This window comes from Dichomitus squalens, assembly GCF_000275845.1.
Source record: "Dichomitus squalens LYAD-421 SS1 unplaced genomic scaffold DICSQscaffold_49, whole genome shotgun sequence".
NCBI classification, from domain to species: Eukaryota; Fungi; Basidiomycota; class Agaricomycetes; order Polyporales; family Polyporaceae; genus Dichomitus; species Dichomitus squalens.
Window position 1 is genome coordinate 39,912 of NW_006766931.1, and position 17,516 is coordinate 57,427.

At 55.1% G+C, this 17,516-nt stretch overlaps 6 protein-coding genes across 6 annotated transcripts; 2 read left to right on the top strand and 4 right to left on the bottom strand.

Annotated features, from left to right (window-relative positions):
- Positions 1–197: 197 nt before the first annotated feature.
- DICSQDRAFT_140019 (uncharacterized protein) lies at positions 198–2,696 on the bottom strand. The gene is made up of 4 exons (XM_007369422.1): positions 2,381–2,696; positions 1,936–2,313; positions 1,068–1,873; positions 198–1,020 (listed from the first exon to the last, which is right to left on the bottom strand). The coding sequence occupies exons 1-4, from the start codon at positions 2,526–2,528 to the stop codon at positions 481–483; spliced, it is 1,872 nt and encodes a 623-aa protein (XP_007369484.1). The 5' UTR covers positions 2,529–2,696; the 3' UTR covers positions 198–480.
- Positions 2,697–4,001: 1,305 nt separating this feature from the next.
- DICSQDRAFT_157163 (uncharacterized protein) lies at positions 4,002–5,342 on the bottom strand. Its single transcript, XM_007369423.1, has 4 exons — positions 4,915–5,342; positions 4,546–4,864; positions 4,381–4,485; positions 4,002–4,303 (listed from the first exon to the last, which is right to left on the bottom strand). The coding sequence occupies exons 1-4, from the start codon at positions 5,274–5,276 to the stop codon at positions 4,040–4,042; spliced, it is 1,050 nt and encodes a 349-aa protein (XP_007369485.1). The 5' UTR covers positions 5,277–5,342; the 3' UTR covers positions 4,002–4,039.
- A 1,518-nt stretch (positions 5,343–6,860) lies between these two features.
- On the bottom strand, positions 6,861–7,606 carry DICSQDRAFT_182982 (uncharacterized protein; the record flags this gene model as incomplete). The annotated part of the gene is made up of 2 exons (XM_007369424.1): positions 6,861–7,098; positions 7,178–7,606. The coding sequence occupies 2 exons, from the start codon at positions 7,604–7,606 to the stop codon at positions 6,865–6,867; spliced, it is 663 nt and encodes a 220-aa protein (XP_007369486.1). The 3' UTR covers positions 6,861–6,864.
- Positions 7,607–8,136: 530 nt separating this feature from the next.
- On the bottom strand, positions 8,137–10,176 carry DICSQDRAFT_68582 (phosphatases II; the record flags this gene model as incomplete). The annotated part of the gene is made up of 7 exons (XM_007369425.1): positions 8,137–8,599; positions 8,655–8,744; positions 8,810–8,909; positions 8,958–9,105; positions 9,279–9,642; positions 9,694–10,033; positions 10,089–10,176. 7 exons carry the CDS (start codon positions 10,174–10,176, stop codon positions 8,137–8,139), a joined length of 1,593 nt encoding a protein of 530 aa, XP_007369487.1.
- Positions 10,177–10,693: 517 nt separating this feature from the next.
- DICSQDRAFT_111238 (glycosyltransferase family 2 protein) lies at positions 10,694–14,872 on the top strand. The gene is made up of 4 exons (XM_007369426.1): positions 10,694–12,392; positions 12,446–12,681; positions 12,740–13,602; positions 13,665–14,872. The coding sequence occupies exons 1-4, from the start codon at positions 10,757–10,759 to the stop codon at positions 14,347–14,349; spliced, it is 3,420 nt and encodes a 1,139-aa protein (XP_007369488.1). The 5' UTR covers positions 10,694–10,756; the 3' UTR covers positions 14,350–14,872.
- A 250-nt stretch (positions 14,873–15,122) lies between these two features.
- Positions 15,123–16,972, top strand: DICSQDRAFT_68644 (uncharacterized protein; the record flags this gene model as incomplete). The annotated part of the gene is given in 6 exon segments (XM_007369427.1): positions 15,123–15,496; positions 15,544–15,652; positions 15,701–15,811; positions 15,871–16,452; positions 16,466–16,569; positions 16,627–16,972. The coding sequence occupies 6 exon segments, from the start codon at positions 15,123–15,125 to the stop codon at positions 16,970–16,972; spliced, it is 1,626 nt and encodes a 541-aa protein (XP_007369489.1).
- Between the last annotated feature and the right edge of the window lie 544 nt (positions 16,973–17,516).

Below are 17,516 nucleotides of genomic sequence, written 5' to 3' on the forward strand. Positions count from 1 at the left end.
TCCTGATCACGGCGTAGCAACCGCAGTTAGCGTCACAAGGGGTCTGCCGCAGGGTCACACAAGGTCCGGATCTTCGATTGATAGCTTGACAGCGTACCCGGAATCGTTTATGGCATCGCCAATAAGCGACACGCAACCTCAGATCTTGAGTAAGGTGACTGGAGACTACGATGCATTCCTATTAGTGAATGATACAAGGGACTTAGAGCACAAGCGACGTGGCTGCTAGACACTACACCAAGCATTAATGGAGTATAAATAAGAGACAATCGAGTGAGCTGTCTAGAAATAATGATAGGCAGGTAATACGATTGTTCGGTATTGCTACGATGGAATGTATGTGCAGGAAGACGAAAATGAGTCGCTAAGGCTACAGACACGGGCTATCGAGTGCGAAAATCAAGGTAGTGGAACGTGAGGAAAACGTTTTCCAAGTCAAGTGAAGAGCTAGCGCATAAGTGCGTCAGGAGGGTAGAGTGCTCATAGGAACGGCTGGGACCCGTGTGGCGAAGAGGACATCCTCATACGCTCATGATCGACGTGAAAGGGCGTCATATAGACGTTATTTGAACTATATGGACTTTGGCCTCGATAGGGGTGCTGCTGATAAAGAGACTGTGACGAATCAGGGTATGCCATCGAGGCAGAGTCGGACGGCATAGGGGACCGTGCGCCTGATGTCGATAGCATGGGCATCGGCGAAGAAGCACCCGAATGAGGCTGCGCATGGGCCAGGAATGCGTCATATGAGCCTGCACAGGAGAGGGCAGTGGCCGCGGCGTAGCTGTTGTTGCTGTCTAGCGCATCCAAGGGTGTCGACGCGTATTGCGGACTATGGTATATCGGTTGGTAGTAAAAGTATGACTGCTGAGGCGACGCAGATGGTGTGTGGTCCGGAGTGGGTGACGCGGTATAAGGCGAGTTGGCGGATGCCTGGGGTACGTGGGGCGGCATGCTGGTCGACTCTGGTATCGGCGGAGTAATATTGCCTCCTTCCTTCTTCACAGCGGGATATAAGGTCTACACGAGGGTCAGTAATCAACCACAAAATGAAAAAGGAAGCGTACATATTTGGAAATAATCTTCTCCAGGGCCTGCGGCAGCACAGCCCAATCGAAGACCTTCACATCTTTCTCAATATTCCGAGGCTTCGGCGCGGGGAAGTCCATGATCTTCTGAAAGAATTCCTCGGATCCAACCTTGTTCTTCGACACCGTCTTTGGGCGGAACCCCTCGAGATTGCGGCGAATCCTGTTCTTCTCCTCGATGTTGAAGATGTCGCCTACGAGACACTCGAGCAGGAAGATGATGTCGACAGAGGTGATGCAGCACTGAGAGGCGAGTAACTCCCCAGGTACGACAGCCTCAGACGGCCGATAGATACAAGAGACGACGGTGTCTCCGTCGGTATAATCCGAGGGACGGATGGCTTCGCAGGTAACGTGCAGTGTGCAGCCGTCTTGGATGCGGGTAAAACGGACCAGGCGACGACCGATCCGGCGTTCCTCCTCGTCCCACTCTTCAATGTCTGACATGGGGTCGGTGGGCATCTCTAGCTGTAGAACTACTCGGAAGTTGTTGTCCGCATCGTCATCGTCGGAGCTCGAACGCCGTGCCCGCATGAGTGACTGCTTCTTCAGCTGTCCTCGTGCCGACTGCGCGTCCTTTGCCACCATAGTGGCGTTCAGGGCGCGCGCACGGGCAGTTCCGCTCGCGGGCGTCGGGCGCGAGGCCTTCCGGGCGAGGAGGGGCGAGGGGTAGGGTGAGGAGTGGGCGTGTCTGGCATCTGGCGTGCTAGCAGCAGACAATGAACCAAGCGCGAAGTCATCAGTGACTTCTTGCTTGCACAGCAGAAGAGGGGAGGGTACGGCGCCTGGACAAACATTTCATTCCTGGTAAGAAGAACGTAGGTCGCGATGTGAGATATCCACGTACGACGAGTGTAGGTGAACCTGCCAAACGTGAGAGAGTCGAGAGTCACGTTAGAACGATTCAACGCTTGCACGGTAACAGGTACAGTGGACGACGAGGCAGATGCATCGGTAGACGCGGGTGTCAGATCGGGGACGATGGCCTCTAGCTCCCATTCATTCTCTTGCTCCGACTGTGCCGGTCTAACGACGGTACTCAGGGCCCTGTTACCGACGACGATACGGAGAAAGGTGGTTTCCGACCGCAGGAGACTGAAGTGAACGTTGACCACAATCGAAGTGCCCGCGGAACCTTCCTGCGGGGAAAACCCGAAGATGCGGAACATTCGTCCCGGGGACGTGACAGAAGGCCGGGACGTTGAGAGAGGTGTGCTTGAGGACGCTACTCGCCACGAGATGCGTTAGCACATAGCCTCTCAGTAAATACATGACGTGAAGAAAGGACGCACCGAAGGTAGACAGCGACTTCCCGTGCATCGCGAGGGAACTGGAACGCGGGGTTACGGAAAGAAGGGATGAGGGGAGGTCGTAAGAGTATGGTGGTCCGCTATGCAGCGTGAAGGGAACGTGTTGAGCGGCCGGGAGCGCTGAGAGCATCTTGATAAAATCTCAATGGGTGGCCCAAGGCGTTTTCTGCGTTGAACGAACCTGAGACCTAGGTCGCGCGCGCAAGAACGGGACAGCGCTGATCGACCGGTTAAGAGATGGCCGAGTGACAGTGGTAGGAGCTGTGGAATAGCGAATGCAAGTGGTGCTCGGAAGAGATGGAAACCGCTTCGCCAGTCAGGAAGGAGGACCTTAAGGGGTGAGGTCGGACGCAACGTCGGAGTAATAATATATCGAAAGAGGTAAAGGCGGGAGGTGGCCTGGAGGGGAAGTCCGGAAAATGGGGATGATGTATTGTTGGCGAGCGCGCATGCTAGACGACAAAAAGGCGCTTTTAGCGTCAAGGCCCATGGGCGGTACAAGGCTGGCGTGGCGATCGTCGATCGAACAGCTGTTTGGGCGGTATGTAACGTGGCTCCGCATTCGGTCCCATCAACCAAGGCACCCGTATTTCCAACGGCACAAGGGTCTGCTGAAGTATGTTCCGCCCTCTCCGTCGGCTCGTGCCATCTACATCGCCATCCCGACCGGACATCATCCAATGGAGTAGGCTAGGCTAGGCTTCTTGAAGGGCAGATAGCCTCATGGATGTTTAGACGATCGCCTTGGACTAGACGAAATTCTGAGGGTAAACACGTTGTCAGGAATTGCGAGCCGAAACAGGACGAGGAAAACAGCAAGAAGTAGCAAAGTTGACCAAACGCGGAATAGTTATGATGCTGATCCTATCGAGATCTGCCCACAAGGCCCCCACGTGGCAAGTATCTCGAGCCACCGCCATGCGCAGTCCTCCAGTTTACCGACTCGAGCTCTGCGCCCAGCCCTCCATCGCGACCCCTCCGCCGCATCGGAGCTTAACTCCTCATGTCAGAACGCGTCAAGTTCGCGTCGTTCTCCCCCCTGTCATGTTCCTGTTTCCCGGCGTCGACGCACCATTGGATGAACCGTCTGTTATTCGCATTGAGGTCATCACTACTTGATGGTCTGTAAGTAGCTGTTGCCAGACTCTCTGACGGCGCATCAACGCGTTCGCCGACGTACTCTCTCGAGGTACAGTCGAGAGCACGTCATGAGGAATGGATGAACCTCGGACCCGACGGTCCGTCATGTGCACGTTCTCCGGGCCTTCGGAGCAAGCAGACTCCGTTCTATAGCCGTGGAGACTTCGGGTAGTTCCAGTACTTTTTTGGCCCCCATTACGACTGGTGGATTTAGGGGGTACCCGACCTACCGCATCTTGTCAGTAGAATCACGATGCCTGCAGCGGGGTCACCAGAGGTCATGCTGCTTGTCAGAACAGGTTGATAATAGCTGACTTAACACAATGGGCTACATTCCCGACAATATGGATAGCGATCGTGCCCCTATAAGTCATGTCATGGAAAAATACGCACATCCGTCTTGTGTTGAGGCCAAGTAGCCACCACAATACGCACCGTAACAATACAACCATAGCGAGTGACAGTGAAAGGCATGTCGATGTCAACAAGTATGAGTACAGGCTACGCATTACTGCCGGCTTCGCCGTTCTTGCCGCCGCCCTCGCCCTCGTTCTCGACGCCATGATCGCCTGGGTTCGCCTGTGGCGCTGGCGGCTCGTACTTGCAAAGGACGTGTCGAACGTCCCACTGAGGTGCCTTGGGGTCGGCAGAAGAAGAAAGTAGCCGCTTCCTCACCACAGGGGGAACATGCCCTTCTGCGGAGATTACCCGTTGACAATTTGAGCATATATCGACGAACAACCGCTCGTAAGAGCTCAAAAGTGCCTGGCATAATGTCAGCGCACGTGGCACCCTGGTCGCACTGCAGCTGAGATCATTGGGGAGCTGACGAATTGGCTTACCACGTAAGCTTGTAACGGTGCGGATGGGTCAGACCGGATGACTTTCGCGAGCTGTTGCGAAAGCTGTTGGAACGCCATGAAGTCAGATTGTGAATGGGGCTGTTTCTAAGTGAACACCATGGCGTTGAGTATTATCGCAGGCCGAGGTATCCCACGACTCTGTACCTGTTCTCGAGAACCGATCGCCGTAGCGTTCTCCACGACTAAGATCTGATCGTTGTCGGTTGAGTAGTCCAGTGTTAGGTAGACTGTCACAACGTTTGGGCAGGTAAAGCGAAGCGTTAGAGGGCAGGCTAGTTCCCTGCCCTTCCTCGGTGCAACGAGATGCAGCTTGTTTTTGCTAGACTTGTTGTGGTTCCGGATGTAGGCTGGTAACGCGTCCAAAAGTATTCGAGATGTGCCAGACTCGACCAGTGGGAGGAAAACGGCCTCCTTCAATTCCGTTTCACGGTATGGCTGTGGCGAGTCAGGTGAAGGTGGTCGCCTGCATGCGAATTCAGTAAAGAAATAGCAGCAGGAGAGGCTCCGACTTGCCTTCGCTTGAGGGTCTCTCGACGAAGACTGGAAGTAAGGCCACTTGAATCGGCCTGTTCGCTCTTCCGCGCCGCCTTCAACGCATCCTGAACTTTTTCTGTCCGCACCGTGTCTGCGATCGCGGCAATTTCCTTGAAGCCATGCGTAAGCAGCGTCGAGGACGGGTCCGATCCAGGGGGTCGCAGCAGCTGTGCTGGGATGTTACGGATGGCCTGCAGACGATTGTTTAGCTCCGTCAGCGTCTGAATATGGGTGCGGAGTGTTGTGAGCTCCGGTGCTGGCGTGGTGGGGGCTATGGCCCGCCCACTCGTGGTTTCTGGCGCGCTCGGTTGTGCGGATGGCGGCACCGGCGGCGGCGGCATCAACTCGGCAGCAGATGCACTCGCAGGAGTTACGAAAGCCGCGACTGATGGCGTGGCCGCCGTCGCTGGTGTGCTCATCGTGGTCGACGTTGGGGACAACTTTGCTAAAGCAGTCGCCGGCGCTCCCGTGCCACACGAACGTCAGCGTCCGATCTCGGATCTGGCCGCCGACCGCCGGTTCTGAGAGCGCTAGATAGGCACGGTTTAGAACTCAGCGGTTCTTGTTCATGTCGCCGTTGTACCCGCCGCAGTCGTCGTCAAATTCGCTTTGTGGATCATCGAATTCGTTCGCAGAGCACGAGCATCCTAGGGGCAGCGACAGCCAAAGTAAACGTCTCGAAGGAAGAAGCGGTGCCTACCGTTCGTTAACTTTGACCAAGCCTCGTGTTAAGTTCGTGATGCAAGGGAGAATGCTTCCCGTCGACAATGCTCGGCAGTTTTGAGCCCGAAGTTGACCGCGGCCCCATGAGCGGTGCGTCACAAGGTCTACACGCCATTTGACAACTCCGACTGTCGTCAGCCACCGATATTCAAGGAGGCCGCCTGTCATGGCGGGGGAATGCAACCTGCAAGCCCAGTCAGACCGACCACCGACCTCGCCGAGCGACAACGTTATGCCTTCATCACCGCTAAGTACTCTGGCTGACTTCATCATGGCTCCCCTGGACGCCTCAAGCGCGGTCCTTAGTACACCGAGCGCGGCTGCAGTGATGGGCTTCGCCACGTGGACGTCTTTCCTCATCCCCCGATGGTGACCGGACCCAAAGCTATTCGAGTCTCGACAATGTGCACCCAGAAAATATTTCGAATATGCCCCGTGAGCGCTGACGCTCCACAGTCGAGGGACCCTCAGACTGATCGCACCGTTGCACTCCATGGGGTGGTGTTCCAACTTTCTTGCAGCCTATGGCATCTTTGTAAGGAACCCAATATAGAGTGCCTTGTAAGTGCTCGGATGCCCCATCAATTCTCAGGGAGGCGGTGTATCACAGGCTGATTGAAGTCGCGAGAAGCCGACAACTTGGTTCATGCATACACCCGAAACGTGCAGGCCGACATCATACTGATTCCCGACTCGAAGGACCTTGATGGGGATAATTGGAGTATCGGCTGTGCACCCAGAGCTTCACGGCTTCGGATGAATGCATTGCGGCATCCCAGAGAACCAACTTGATATCCGACAGCGGCGGTAATTCAGCAGCGAGCGTGGCACATATGTCAATCAGGTGCCCCTGAACGCCATGAAGCTACCTTCACCAGGCAAAGCCGAACTGGTGGGTTTTATCATGATCATCGAGTTCCGATAATGCCTGGGGAAAGACTGATCCCAGACTGCCAATACATTTATTACACCGCCTCTGTGCGATCATCAGAATCAAGCAAGCTCCTTGCCCCACACTAGGAACTGTTACGTCTTCGAGATCTGCGTTCAATTCATGTAACTCAGAGCTCCTCAGCTGGGTATCAGAAGGCTCTGGAGCAATTCGTTGACTATCTGCGCACACAATGTAAGCCAGGCAGCGCTGCATCTAGAGGTGAACGAGACAGGGAGGACTCCCGGACAATGGTGTACACAAAACAGCCTAAGTCATGAATGCACTCCGATCCCTGCAAGACCAATCCACTCTGATGCTCCCGAACGACCGACTAGAAAATAGAACACTAGCACGCCCGGTCCCGGAACGCAGAACGCATATCGATCGCTCAACTGCTTCAGGATGTCCCTCAGCCGCTTTACCGTGTCTCCCGATGAGGCGTCTGCAGCTATATTGCCAGTGGTCGGGAGTCCATCAGTAGAAGACAGCTCCACGGGTTGCGTAGCCTGCAGGAGGAGGTCAAAGCAATGTGGTATTGTCAGTAAATATTTCATGGTCAGGCCTATCCTTTGGACAATCGCCCACCTTCTTAGAGGCGACATCGTTTGACATCAAATCCTGGAAGTTCTCAATGCCCAGCGACCTGAGAACGTCCTGTTCGTGGCCCGGCCCATAGTCGCCCGGCCCGAGGTAGAACGCCACGTCTCCGTAGTCATCGGCCTCGCTAGTGTGTCCTGCGAGGATGCTCCCGCAGAATCCGGAAGCAGCGGCAGCATTTGCGGCGACCGTAAGCTGCTTGAGGAAGTCCTCTATTTCAGGGGAGATGTCGGGCTTGGTTGGCGCAAAAGCGAACGGGGGTCCGGCATCGGATCCGAGCTCGAAGTGCCCGAGGAGCGTTGAGATGCTTTTGCGAGTCGCCGCTGCATCGGCAGTGTCGGCGTAAGGAGATTTTGCATCGCAGAGTAATTGCACGGTGGAGGTGTTCCCAGTGGTTACGACAATAGAGGATGGCATAACGGGAGATAGAACTGTATAGCACTGCAGCGACCATAAGCTGTGTACAAGTACGTGTGTGCCATGACGTCTGTGGGGCTTCGTTCCCGATTTGGTACTTCACCTCCTCGAGACGCAGGACATTGGTTCAGACAAGTTGACAAGGCACCGGAGCAAGTACAATAGCTCAACAATATCTTGATCATACAACGCACAACAGGACAGGAAGTATCACAACCCCAAGAGCAATCCAGACACTAACCCAATCAGCCGGTCGTTGTGATTACAAGTGCAGAATGAAATCGTTAGCTTAGTTCGGTGGTTTCCCGTACGCTGGACTTGCCACATACCATACAATTTCATTTCCATGGTCAGATCCGAAGCTTATAGTATATACATCACGAGGGCGCTTCCTTCCAGATGTCCGTAGCGGTCTCCTGTGCGGCTTCCAGTAGTTTGCAAACTTCCTTGTATGTCTGACTCACCTTGGCAATAGTAGACTGCCATGTTTTTGGGTACAGAGTGCGGTACTCAAGCGATGAGATGGAATGTTACTCCACTTGAGCATCCCAGTCGGCGAGCAAATTGGCGCGAATGAAGGATCCCGACGACGCTTGTTCTCGCAAGAACTCTACGTAGTCAACGAGGAACTTGACCTGCTCGTAGGTCTCAATCGCCTTGAGGCTCCTACGCCTTCGCACGACAGAGATCAGTCGCTCCACCAGACGCATCGTCTCCCGACTAACTCTCTCGCCTCGTTCCTGGCCGGAGACGTCCCCGCTAGACACGGGAGCCGCATGCAATGTGTCGCCTACTGCGTGCGGAGGAACGGTCCAACCGCAGAGCCCGAGCTTCAGCATCCAGCAGCACGCTACAACGCCTGCGCGGCCCACTCCTCCTCGACAGTGTACGAGGATCGCTCTCCCACGGATAGTGTACGACTCGATGAGCTTCGAGAGATGCGAATCCAAGTCCGAGGGTGCCATAGGAGCCAGGCCTTCTGGTATTGGTATTCTGTAAAGGGTAAGTCACCTTAGCGTTCGCCAAACGTGACCTGGTAGAAGCGCACCGTAGAACGTCGATGCCCAACTCGTCGGCTGTTCGAGCGTAGTCCGACCATGCGACACCAAGTGTCTGCAGCTCAGCGTCGTCAAGGCAGCTATTCAGCGGAACGTCACTGAGATACTACGAACGATCACGCGCACGGCGAAGACTAGTACATACCAGACAATACATGCGGCGCCTACGTTCTTGATGCGAGAGAGGTCTGATCGAAGATCCCTGCATACCGTGTTGCGTCCTCTGACAGGACCATCCAGCCTCACTAAGAGAAGTCAGTATAGCGCTTCGTCACGAATTGCAAGGAAGCCACCTTTCTTCCCAGGACATGACGACATGTACAAGTTTCCGAGTAATCTCATATTGATGTTGGAGGGGATTGGAAGAGCGGGAGGGATGTCCATGTTGGAGGCGGGAGACGCCTGCTTAAGAGGGGGGAACACGGCCTTTAGAGCAGAAGGCTCACGGCTTCTACGTATATCAGTCATTCAGCTCTTCTGCACAGCGAAGGCGTGGCAAACCTTTGAGTTTCCTCCAGCCTCGTATGCCTTTCGCCCAGGGAATGCGAAGAGCAGTTGCGCGCCACTGCCAGGCGTTGCAAGACAGTCGTGTCCATGCTACCACGGCTTGGAACGATGAGAGAGGCCGGTCTAGAGCGTTTCTTGGGTAAAGCGTGAAGTTCCTCGGCCCCTATGAACGCGCGTCTCACGGTTGGATGAACCCAGAAGAGACTAGAGAGTTTTATTGACTTTGCAATCGACTGGGAAGGCGATATTGGTGTGGAGGGGGGAGTGATCAACGGAGTAGCTGTCGGCGGAGGCGAAATCTGAGGCGATGTGGGTGGGTCAGGTTTCACAACAGCCGGGAAAGGTGTGGGTATCATGCGGTTGAGCTGGTGAGAGGATGGGACTTCGAACACAACAGGATATGGCTCTGCAGGACAGCGTAGTTGAGAGGAAATAGTCAATACTAGATCAGAAGGTATAATAGTGGATATACTTGGTCACATGAGTTCAGCCGACGGCAGACTACAATTATTGATCACTTACACTATGGGATGGGTCTCAGATGTCTGCCAATGGGGCTGTGGCATGGGTACGGTAGCGTGTCGATCTTCATGCGTCAGTGGCCGAATCATAGACGTTGAAATTGCCGCGGACAATTGCTCTCGAAGGTCTATTGTAGTCGTGTGTTCGGATATGTTTACCGAGGCGACGCTATCGGTTCCGCACGGTGACAGGTGGGCGGAGGCACGTTTGACAGACAACTTCCGATGTGTTTCGTGAGGCCACCATGCTTTTTGTTCCGCGCATCGTGTCTGGTGTGCTTGCATCTCTTTGTAGTGGTCCGGCATCTGTACCGAATAAGGGATGTATGCCAGAGGAGAACCTACAGCGCAGGTCGTTTGGCATTACCGCCACCGCATTCGACAGGAATGACGCACCGTTCGGCCCAAATTTGAGGCGGTTATATTCGCTTGCGTGGTGTTGGGAGGCCAGCGGGCCGAGCTTAAAATATGGACAGTTGTACATGGTTCTTCCCGCACAGGCCATGTCACGTTCGTCGTACCTGGGCGATGAGAGCATCTTCCCGCGGGCTTATGCTGTGAGGCCGTTGGTGGGAGTTTGATGCTTGGGCAGGTTGTGGTTCTGACGCAACCCGAGAAATCCGACGAGGACTGGAAGAGCCGGAGATAGGGCGTGAATCGAGCAGCGTATTTGCCATCTAACCAGAGAGGACATGGAAATGGGGGGTCGAAAAGGGCATGCTCGGTAAATCCTCTCAACGACGTGCATTTACGACACTCTTCGGGGTTGGTGATTGATAGAAACTAAGAGAGGCATCAGCTTCCGATCAATGATCTGCCACAACTGTACTCGAGCGTTGTTACATCGATGAAATGCGCCAAGTAGGTGGACATATCTGAGTTTGAAAGGGACTATTGGCTCCGCCTGGGCCTTGTCTCTGTGGGCGGCCACGGCGCTCGTTGCCTTCTGCCTTGTCGTCGTCGTTGCCGACGCTCTCCCCACGCTCCTTCCCTCCGACCTGCCCGCCCTCCCTCAAGCTGCCTTTCTCTTTCGTTGACTGTCTTTTCCCTTCCCTTATTTGAGCATGTCTGCTCAATTCCGGCCCAAGTTCGATCCCTCAGATGTCCCCATTCCGACCTCAAGGACTCTTCAGCCTTCGGCGACCACTGTCCGCCGTGCGAAGACACTTACCCGCCCGGAGCGTACTGTAGCCCCCGTTCCGCTCATAAATGCACAGGTAGCACACTCCGCCGCCGGCCCACGAGCTGCTGCTTCCGACGACGGTCCTCCCCTTGACGCATGGCGTATATTCTCGCGCGTCGTGTCATTTTGGGCCCCCGACTTCCTCCTCGAATCACTCGGAGGACTACGAGACAAGCAGAAGCGGCAGGCTTGGAGGGAAAAGATTGCCCTCTGCTTCATCATCATCATTCTTTGCGGTGGTGTAGGCTTCGTCACCGTCGGCTTCCAGAAGGTCCTATGCCCCGACACCACGCAGTTCGTTAGCAGGTTCGCGCCGAAGGGGTCGGTGGGAGGAGTTCTGGGAGTGCAGGGGTGGCAGATGAACATCACGAAGTTTCCTACCGCACAGGGAGTCAACTTCACCGATTTGCTCAAGTCTCCTGGCCAGGACATTACCACTCTTTTCCAGCGTAACGCCAGCCAGTACCCTGCTTGTAGCGGCCTTTCCTTCCGCGCTGCCGCCGAGGCGCCTTGTCCCCAAGCAGACAAGTGTCCTATCGGTCAACTCGATACTACTTCTCTTGAGAAGGATGGGTTCATCAACACTACCTTGGTCGTAGGCTACGATTGGGACCAGGTCGCAGCTCTCCAGAACTATCTCGTCATTGACGGCGCCGTACTCAACATGAACTCGTACATGGCGCTTCATCCTACCCCCATTCCCTCCGACAACGTTGACGCTGCCATCCGGACGGTGTTGCAGAACATGCCCGGAGGGTCCGGCCGAGATGCTACGCGTCTGTTCTACTACCGCTCGGAACTTCGCCAAGCAGTTCCTTGTCTGGTGCAGCGATACTACGCCGGGAACATCGACAAGATTACGCCCGGATGCGTGGTGTCACAGCTCGTGCTGTACGCCGGTCTCATTGTCGTCCTAAGTCTCGTCATGGTCCGTTTCGCCATGGCCTGCGTCTTCAACTGGTTCATGTCCTCCCGTCTTGCCGGTCCCCCCGACAATCTCACCCTCAATCGCTCTGCGATCAGCCCTGCTGTCATGCCTGAAGGCGCCAATGTCTCGATTGACAACCTCAACGGGACGGCGCCGTGGGCTGGCCCTGGGGGCACGAAGCGACTCATGAAACCCAACAGCAAAACCGTGCGTTCGATGGTGTCCTCGAGCTCCACGCTTGTCAACAACCGAGACAGCGGGGCGGCGGCGCCTGTCATGAGCCTCGCGCAGATCGGAGCCGAGCTATTTGCGGTCTGTCTCGTTACGTGTTACTCAGAAGGCGAGGACTCTCTCCGGACCACGCTCGACTCGATCTCCACTACATCGTACGCCGACCAGCGTAAGCTCTTGTTCGTGGTCGCGGACGGAATGATCACCGGAGCAGGAGAAAAGCGAAGTACGCCCGACATCTGTGTCAGTCTGCTGGAAGCCGACCCACGGTTCGGTAATCCGGTGCCTATGAGTTATGCTGCCGTCGGCTCGGGTGCGAAAAGCGAGAACAGAGCTATGGTCTATGCTGGGCATTACAGTGAGTCTTGTGATCGTCTCGAGGTCCATGCGCATTGCTGACCATCGACTCAGCCGTCGCTGGCCGGCGGACGCCCACGGTCGTCGTTGTGAAGTGCGGGACGGAGCAGGAAGCGGCTACGGACAAGAAACCAGGCAATCGGGGCAAGCGCGACAGTCAATTGATTCTCATGAACTTCTTCTCCCGCGTCACCTACAACGATCGGATGAGCCCACTCGATTTCGATCTCTTCCGCAAGATCCACGTCCTCATGGGAGTCACGCCCGACTTCTTTGAAGTCTGTCTCATGGTAAGTCCGCATCTCGCGAAGTCGCGCGCGCGTATCGGCATCTCAAGCGACTATGTAGGTCGACGCCGACACGAAAGTGTACCCCGATTCCCTGAAGTACCTCGTAAACTGCATGCACCACGATCAGATGATCATGGGCGTATGCGGGGAAACACGGATAGCGAACAAGCGACAGTCTTGGGTCACGGCCATCCAGGTCTTCGAGTACTTCATCTCCCATCACAACGCGAAGGCCTTCGAATCCGTCTTTGGTGGTGTTTCCTGTCTCCCAGGGTGTTTCTCGATGTTCAGATTGAAGGCGCGGAAGGCTACAGGCGACGACTGGGTGCCTCTCATCATCAAACCGGAGATCGTCAAGGAGTATAGCCAGTCGGTTGTGACGACGCTGCACGAGAAGAACCTGCTCTTGCTCGGCGAAGATCGTTTCCTCACCACCATTCTCCTGCGCACGTTCCCGAATCGCAAGATGATGTTCCTTCCCCAGGCGAAGTGCAGAACGGTCGTGCCCGATACGTTCAGCGTGCTCCTCTCGCAGCGTCGTCGTTGGATCAATTCCACGATCCACAACCTCATGGAACTGGTCCTTGTTCGGAATCTGTGCGGGACCTTCTGCTTCAGCATGCAGTTCGTAGTTTTCATGGACCTTCTCGGCACTGTCGTCCTTCCCATCGCTATTTCCCTGACGTACATGCTCATCGTGGGCATGATTCTCGCTCCTCCGCACAACTTCGAAGAAGCGATCCCTCTCGTCCTTCTCATTGCCGTCCTCGGTCTCCCCGCTATCCTTATTCTCATCACTACGAGGAAGGTCGTGTACATCTTCTGGATGTTGATCTACTTGGCGGCGCTGCCAGTTTGGAATTTCGTCCTCCCAGTATATGCCTTCTGGCATTTCGATGACTTCTCTTGGGGCGAAACTCGGTGTGTCTATGTTTTTCATGATGATACCACATCCACACTCTAATGGCTTGGGCATATTATAGGAAGGTCGAAGGTGAACGCAAGGGGGAAGCTCATGGAGAAGGAGCTGGAGTCATCGGAGCAGCGAGCGTACCTATGCGACGCTGGGAAGACTGGGAGCGCTCACGACTGCGGAAGATTCGCCGCGAGGAGAGGCGGAGACGAGAGTTCGAGCGCCAACACGGAGCTTACATCGGTTCGAATGGCGAGCTCGTCGCGCGCAGCGAGGTGTATAGCCAGTACGATGGCTCGGACACTGTCTCTGTAGCTTCCTCAGACGACGACCACTGGGGGGCGCAGATCGGCGGATACAACGAGAACAGCGTCCAATATCCTCCTCCGCCCGTCACACTCATGCCACAGGCTCTGGCGAGCGCGGAAACCATAGCGGGATCGGATCTCGAAGCAATGCTCGAAGTCGGGTTCGACGAGCGGTCATCTGGGCGTGCAAGAGGGCATGAGACGCGATTCCAGCTATCCGATAGGGGCAATGGGTATACACCACTGTCCAGGGCAACCTCGCCCGGCGTGCAGACTGCGCAGGCAGCACCGCTGCTCCAGCCAATATCGCCAACGACACCTGGAGATTCTATCGGCACAGGTAGCTCTGCGGACTGGCAAGCACACGGGAAGGAGTCGAGCGGTGGACGTTCCGGCAAGCAAGATTATGGGCCACTGGGGCCTTTAGACCCCAGATCGAAGTTCTAATGTCGCATAGTCGTTGCATTGGCACCATTGTCGGACTGTTCGCTTTGACTCGCTGTGTTACTAGTTCATCATACCCATTCCGCTCTTGCTCGTCGCCGCACGTCACCGTCACGCCAATATCCGACGCCCATCCACTATTCCCCACGTACAGAACATTAGCTCCATATTCGTAATTCCTCCGTGTTTAGGATACGGACGCTTGCCCTTTGACTACTACGCCATCAGCCCTCTCCTCGCCCCTCGCTTCTGCGCGCCCCCTCCTTCGACTCTCGTCGTAGCTGTCGCTACCATCTCTACCTACCGCCGCCTCGCATCCACTTGTCACGCCACACGTCGTTCGCATAGCATGATGAATCGCCTCGCCCTCTTCCACCTTCTCCAATCAAGGCCTGTCTTTGCTGCATTATCTGATATATAGCTACCTGTTTCAATTCATAGAGCATTCTCTTCTTGTGCACTTCACGTACGAAGACAACGCTGGATTATCGATGTAATACGGAAATGCACACCAGGCCTCATAACTCCTCTTTTGCTCGTCTGTCACGTCCGCTGGGATCCCTTAGATTTCCGTTACTTCTTGGCTCGATATGTCATAGAAAGCTGGCAAGCTGGGTTGATATATATATCAGGACAGCCTCGCTAGTGGTGGAGACGCTCAATACTCGTGGTCACGCATGACATCATGTGACTGTTTAGGGTGGGCCGAGCAAAGGGAGACACTCACCTTGAACTTAAGCCACTAACTCTACTAGTTACCGTCGCTGTCGCGCAGGATGGCGAGCTTGGTCGACCATGTCGACCGCATCTCTGCACTCGCCTCATCTGTCCGTGCCTCCGCTGCACCTACTTCTGGCACCCCCATCTCTGGACCATTCACTCGTGCGATATTGGACATGCCTCTCGGTGATCTTATTCGAGACATAGATCCCGCAGAGATAGGTCTTTTCACGCTCGTGCAACCACAGCAGCCAACCATCGCCGAAGTAGATACTGGGAGCGTCGAGATTACGCGAGTTGAGTTTCTAGGCGCGACCCCACTCCGCAAACCACCGTCCTCGAGGTACGGGAAGGGAGACGCTGCCCGAGCACCGCGGGAGCACGATCCGGAGGTGTATGCGAACGCTGCTGTGAAGTACTTGGAACGCTAGTAAGTATATGTGCGTGGCTCCTTATGCGAAAGGCTGAAGCCAGTAGCCAATCAATCCGACCCATGCCTCGGGCATCCGAGCAGGCGCTCCAGATCATTGAACGCTTGGAGGAGGTCAGAGCGAACATACATAACCTAAGCGAGCAGCTTAAGCAAGTGAGTTCCCCGTAATACCTTTCGACCATCTCCAACCATTAAGCCTAGCATTCAGATGCGGACGCAGCTACGCCACCTCTATCACCTAAGTCAAGCATCAAGAAGGAAGAGCGACAAATCAATGAATTGCAGTCTCAGATTCAATACCTGAGAGAGCGTGTAAGTCTCAGCAGCGCTCATCGCCGGTTCGTGTGCAGATAATTATGGTTTCACCTCAGAAGGAGGAGCTGGCGAAGAAGAAAGCGCGTGGCCCACTTCGAGCTAAACGCGAACCTAAGCCCCTGATCACCGCGACGCCAACCGAAGCCACCGATGAGCGCGAAGACACATTTTGGAACACTCCTGGCGCGGCTGCTCGCACTCTACATTTTACAGGCGATTCTCTTCTCGATGAAGAAGTTGATCTGGCGAATGTCACAACGGCATCGTTTGGAACTCCCCTCTCTCTGCAGAAGAAGATCATGAGTCCGCCGGCCGAGAAAGAAGTGGTCGTATCAGAAGAGCCAGCAGACGACATCGAAGAGGAGGAAATTGACGAGGTGCTCGGCGAAATAGATGAAAGCGTAGATCCAACGGTGGTTCTGGGGAAGCTACCTGCTGCGTCACCCCCCGAGAAACAAATTTACGTTGCGCCCGATCCTGCGCCCGAGGAAGTGGAGGAAGCGCTTCCTCCTCCAAAAGATGCGGAGCCAGCTGCTGCGACTCCTCAGCATCGCCAGAAGGTCAAGGTTACGACTGAGTTGGAGCGAATAGTGGTCTGTCGCGTTCGTCTGCTGGGTTCACGCGGCGTGGCTCACGCTGTAAATGTAGGAGAAGATTTGGGCCACTGTCGGGGAGGTCATCATGCCTGGCCATCCATTCGATGCGCTCGGCAGGAGCACCAGCAAGAGTAAGCCTCCGCGTGCGAAGGAAACGATGTGCGTACAACATAGTGCTGAACTCTGATCCAAAATTCTGCTAACATGGGTACACAGGGCCTATCTACGGGAGCTCGCAACGCATAGTCCGATACCTTCTTCTCCTTCCGCCTCTAGCTTCTCTTCTTTTTCTGCGCCTTCCGGCCCGAACGCGGCACCAACCGCACAGCAAGTGCTCACAGCGCACATGCTTCTGGCGCTCCTTACAGCGCCAGGTCATGCACAGTCCCTCCGGGTCCTCAAGGAAGACCTGACCCAGAAGGCGGCCAGCATTGGCACGAGCACAGGTGCGGGGCTGATTGGAGGTAGCGCAGTGACAAAACCCTTGTACGGTTGTGTCGCCAAACGACTGCTGAAGATTGAGCGTGGCGCGGGAGAGCAGGTAGTGAAGTTTGATCTGTAGCATATTCAGCTGTAGTCCGTAGGTAAGCATTCATGTGTGCCAATCTCACCATTACTGGCAATAACATGTCTATGAACAGAACGTAGTGGTGTTGAATACAGGTGTTCCGTATCAGTTCTATACCCCACCAAACGCCACTCGCATACCATAGCGTCCACGGCTGAGCGAGCATCGGCAAGAGCGTAACGGCATAGAACCTGGTGAGCTGGCCTATTCTCGGACGAATACGGACGCTTGCGGTCACGTTGCACGACATGAGCTGCAAAGTATGAGAAGTTCTACTCTTCTAGCCCGCTGGTGTGGCACCACATCCGTCTCGTGCGCACTGGTCGCGACAAAATCAACCTAGTATGGCGCACATCTGGCCCAGGTGTTGAAAATATTGAAGTCTGATGTCTATTGATATCTTCTTGACAAGTATCTGGCGTTCTTCGACATGCGACAAATGGTACGTTGGTCGCTTCTTCGCTATCTGCCCGGATACGCAGGCCTCACGGGCTCCTAGTTTGCTCTCCGACGGTCCGCGCCCCTCACTTGTGTACCC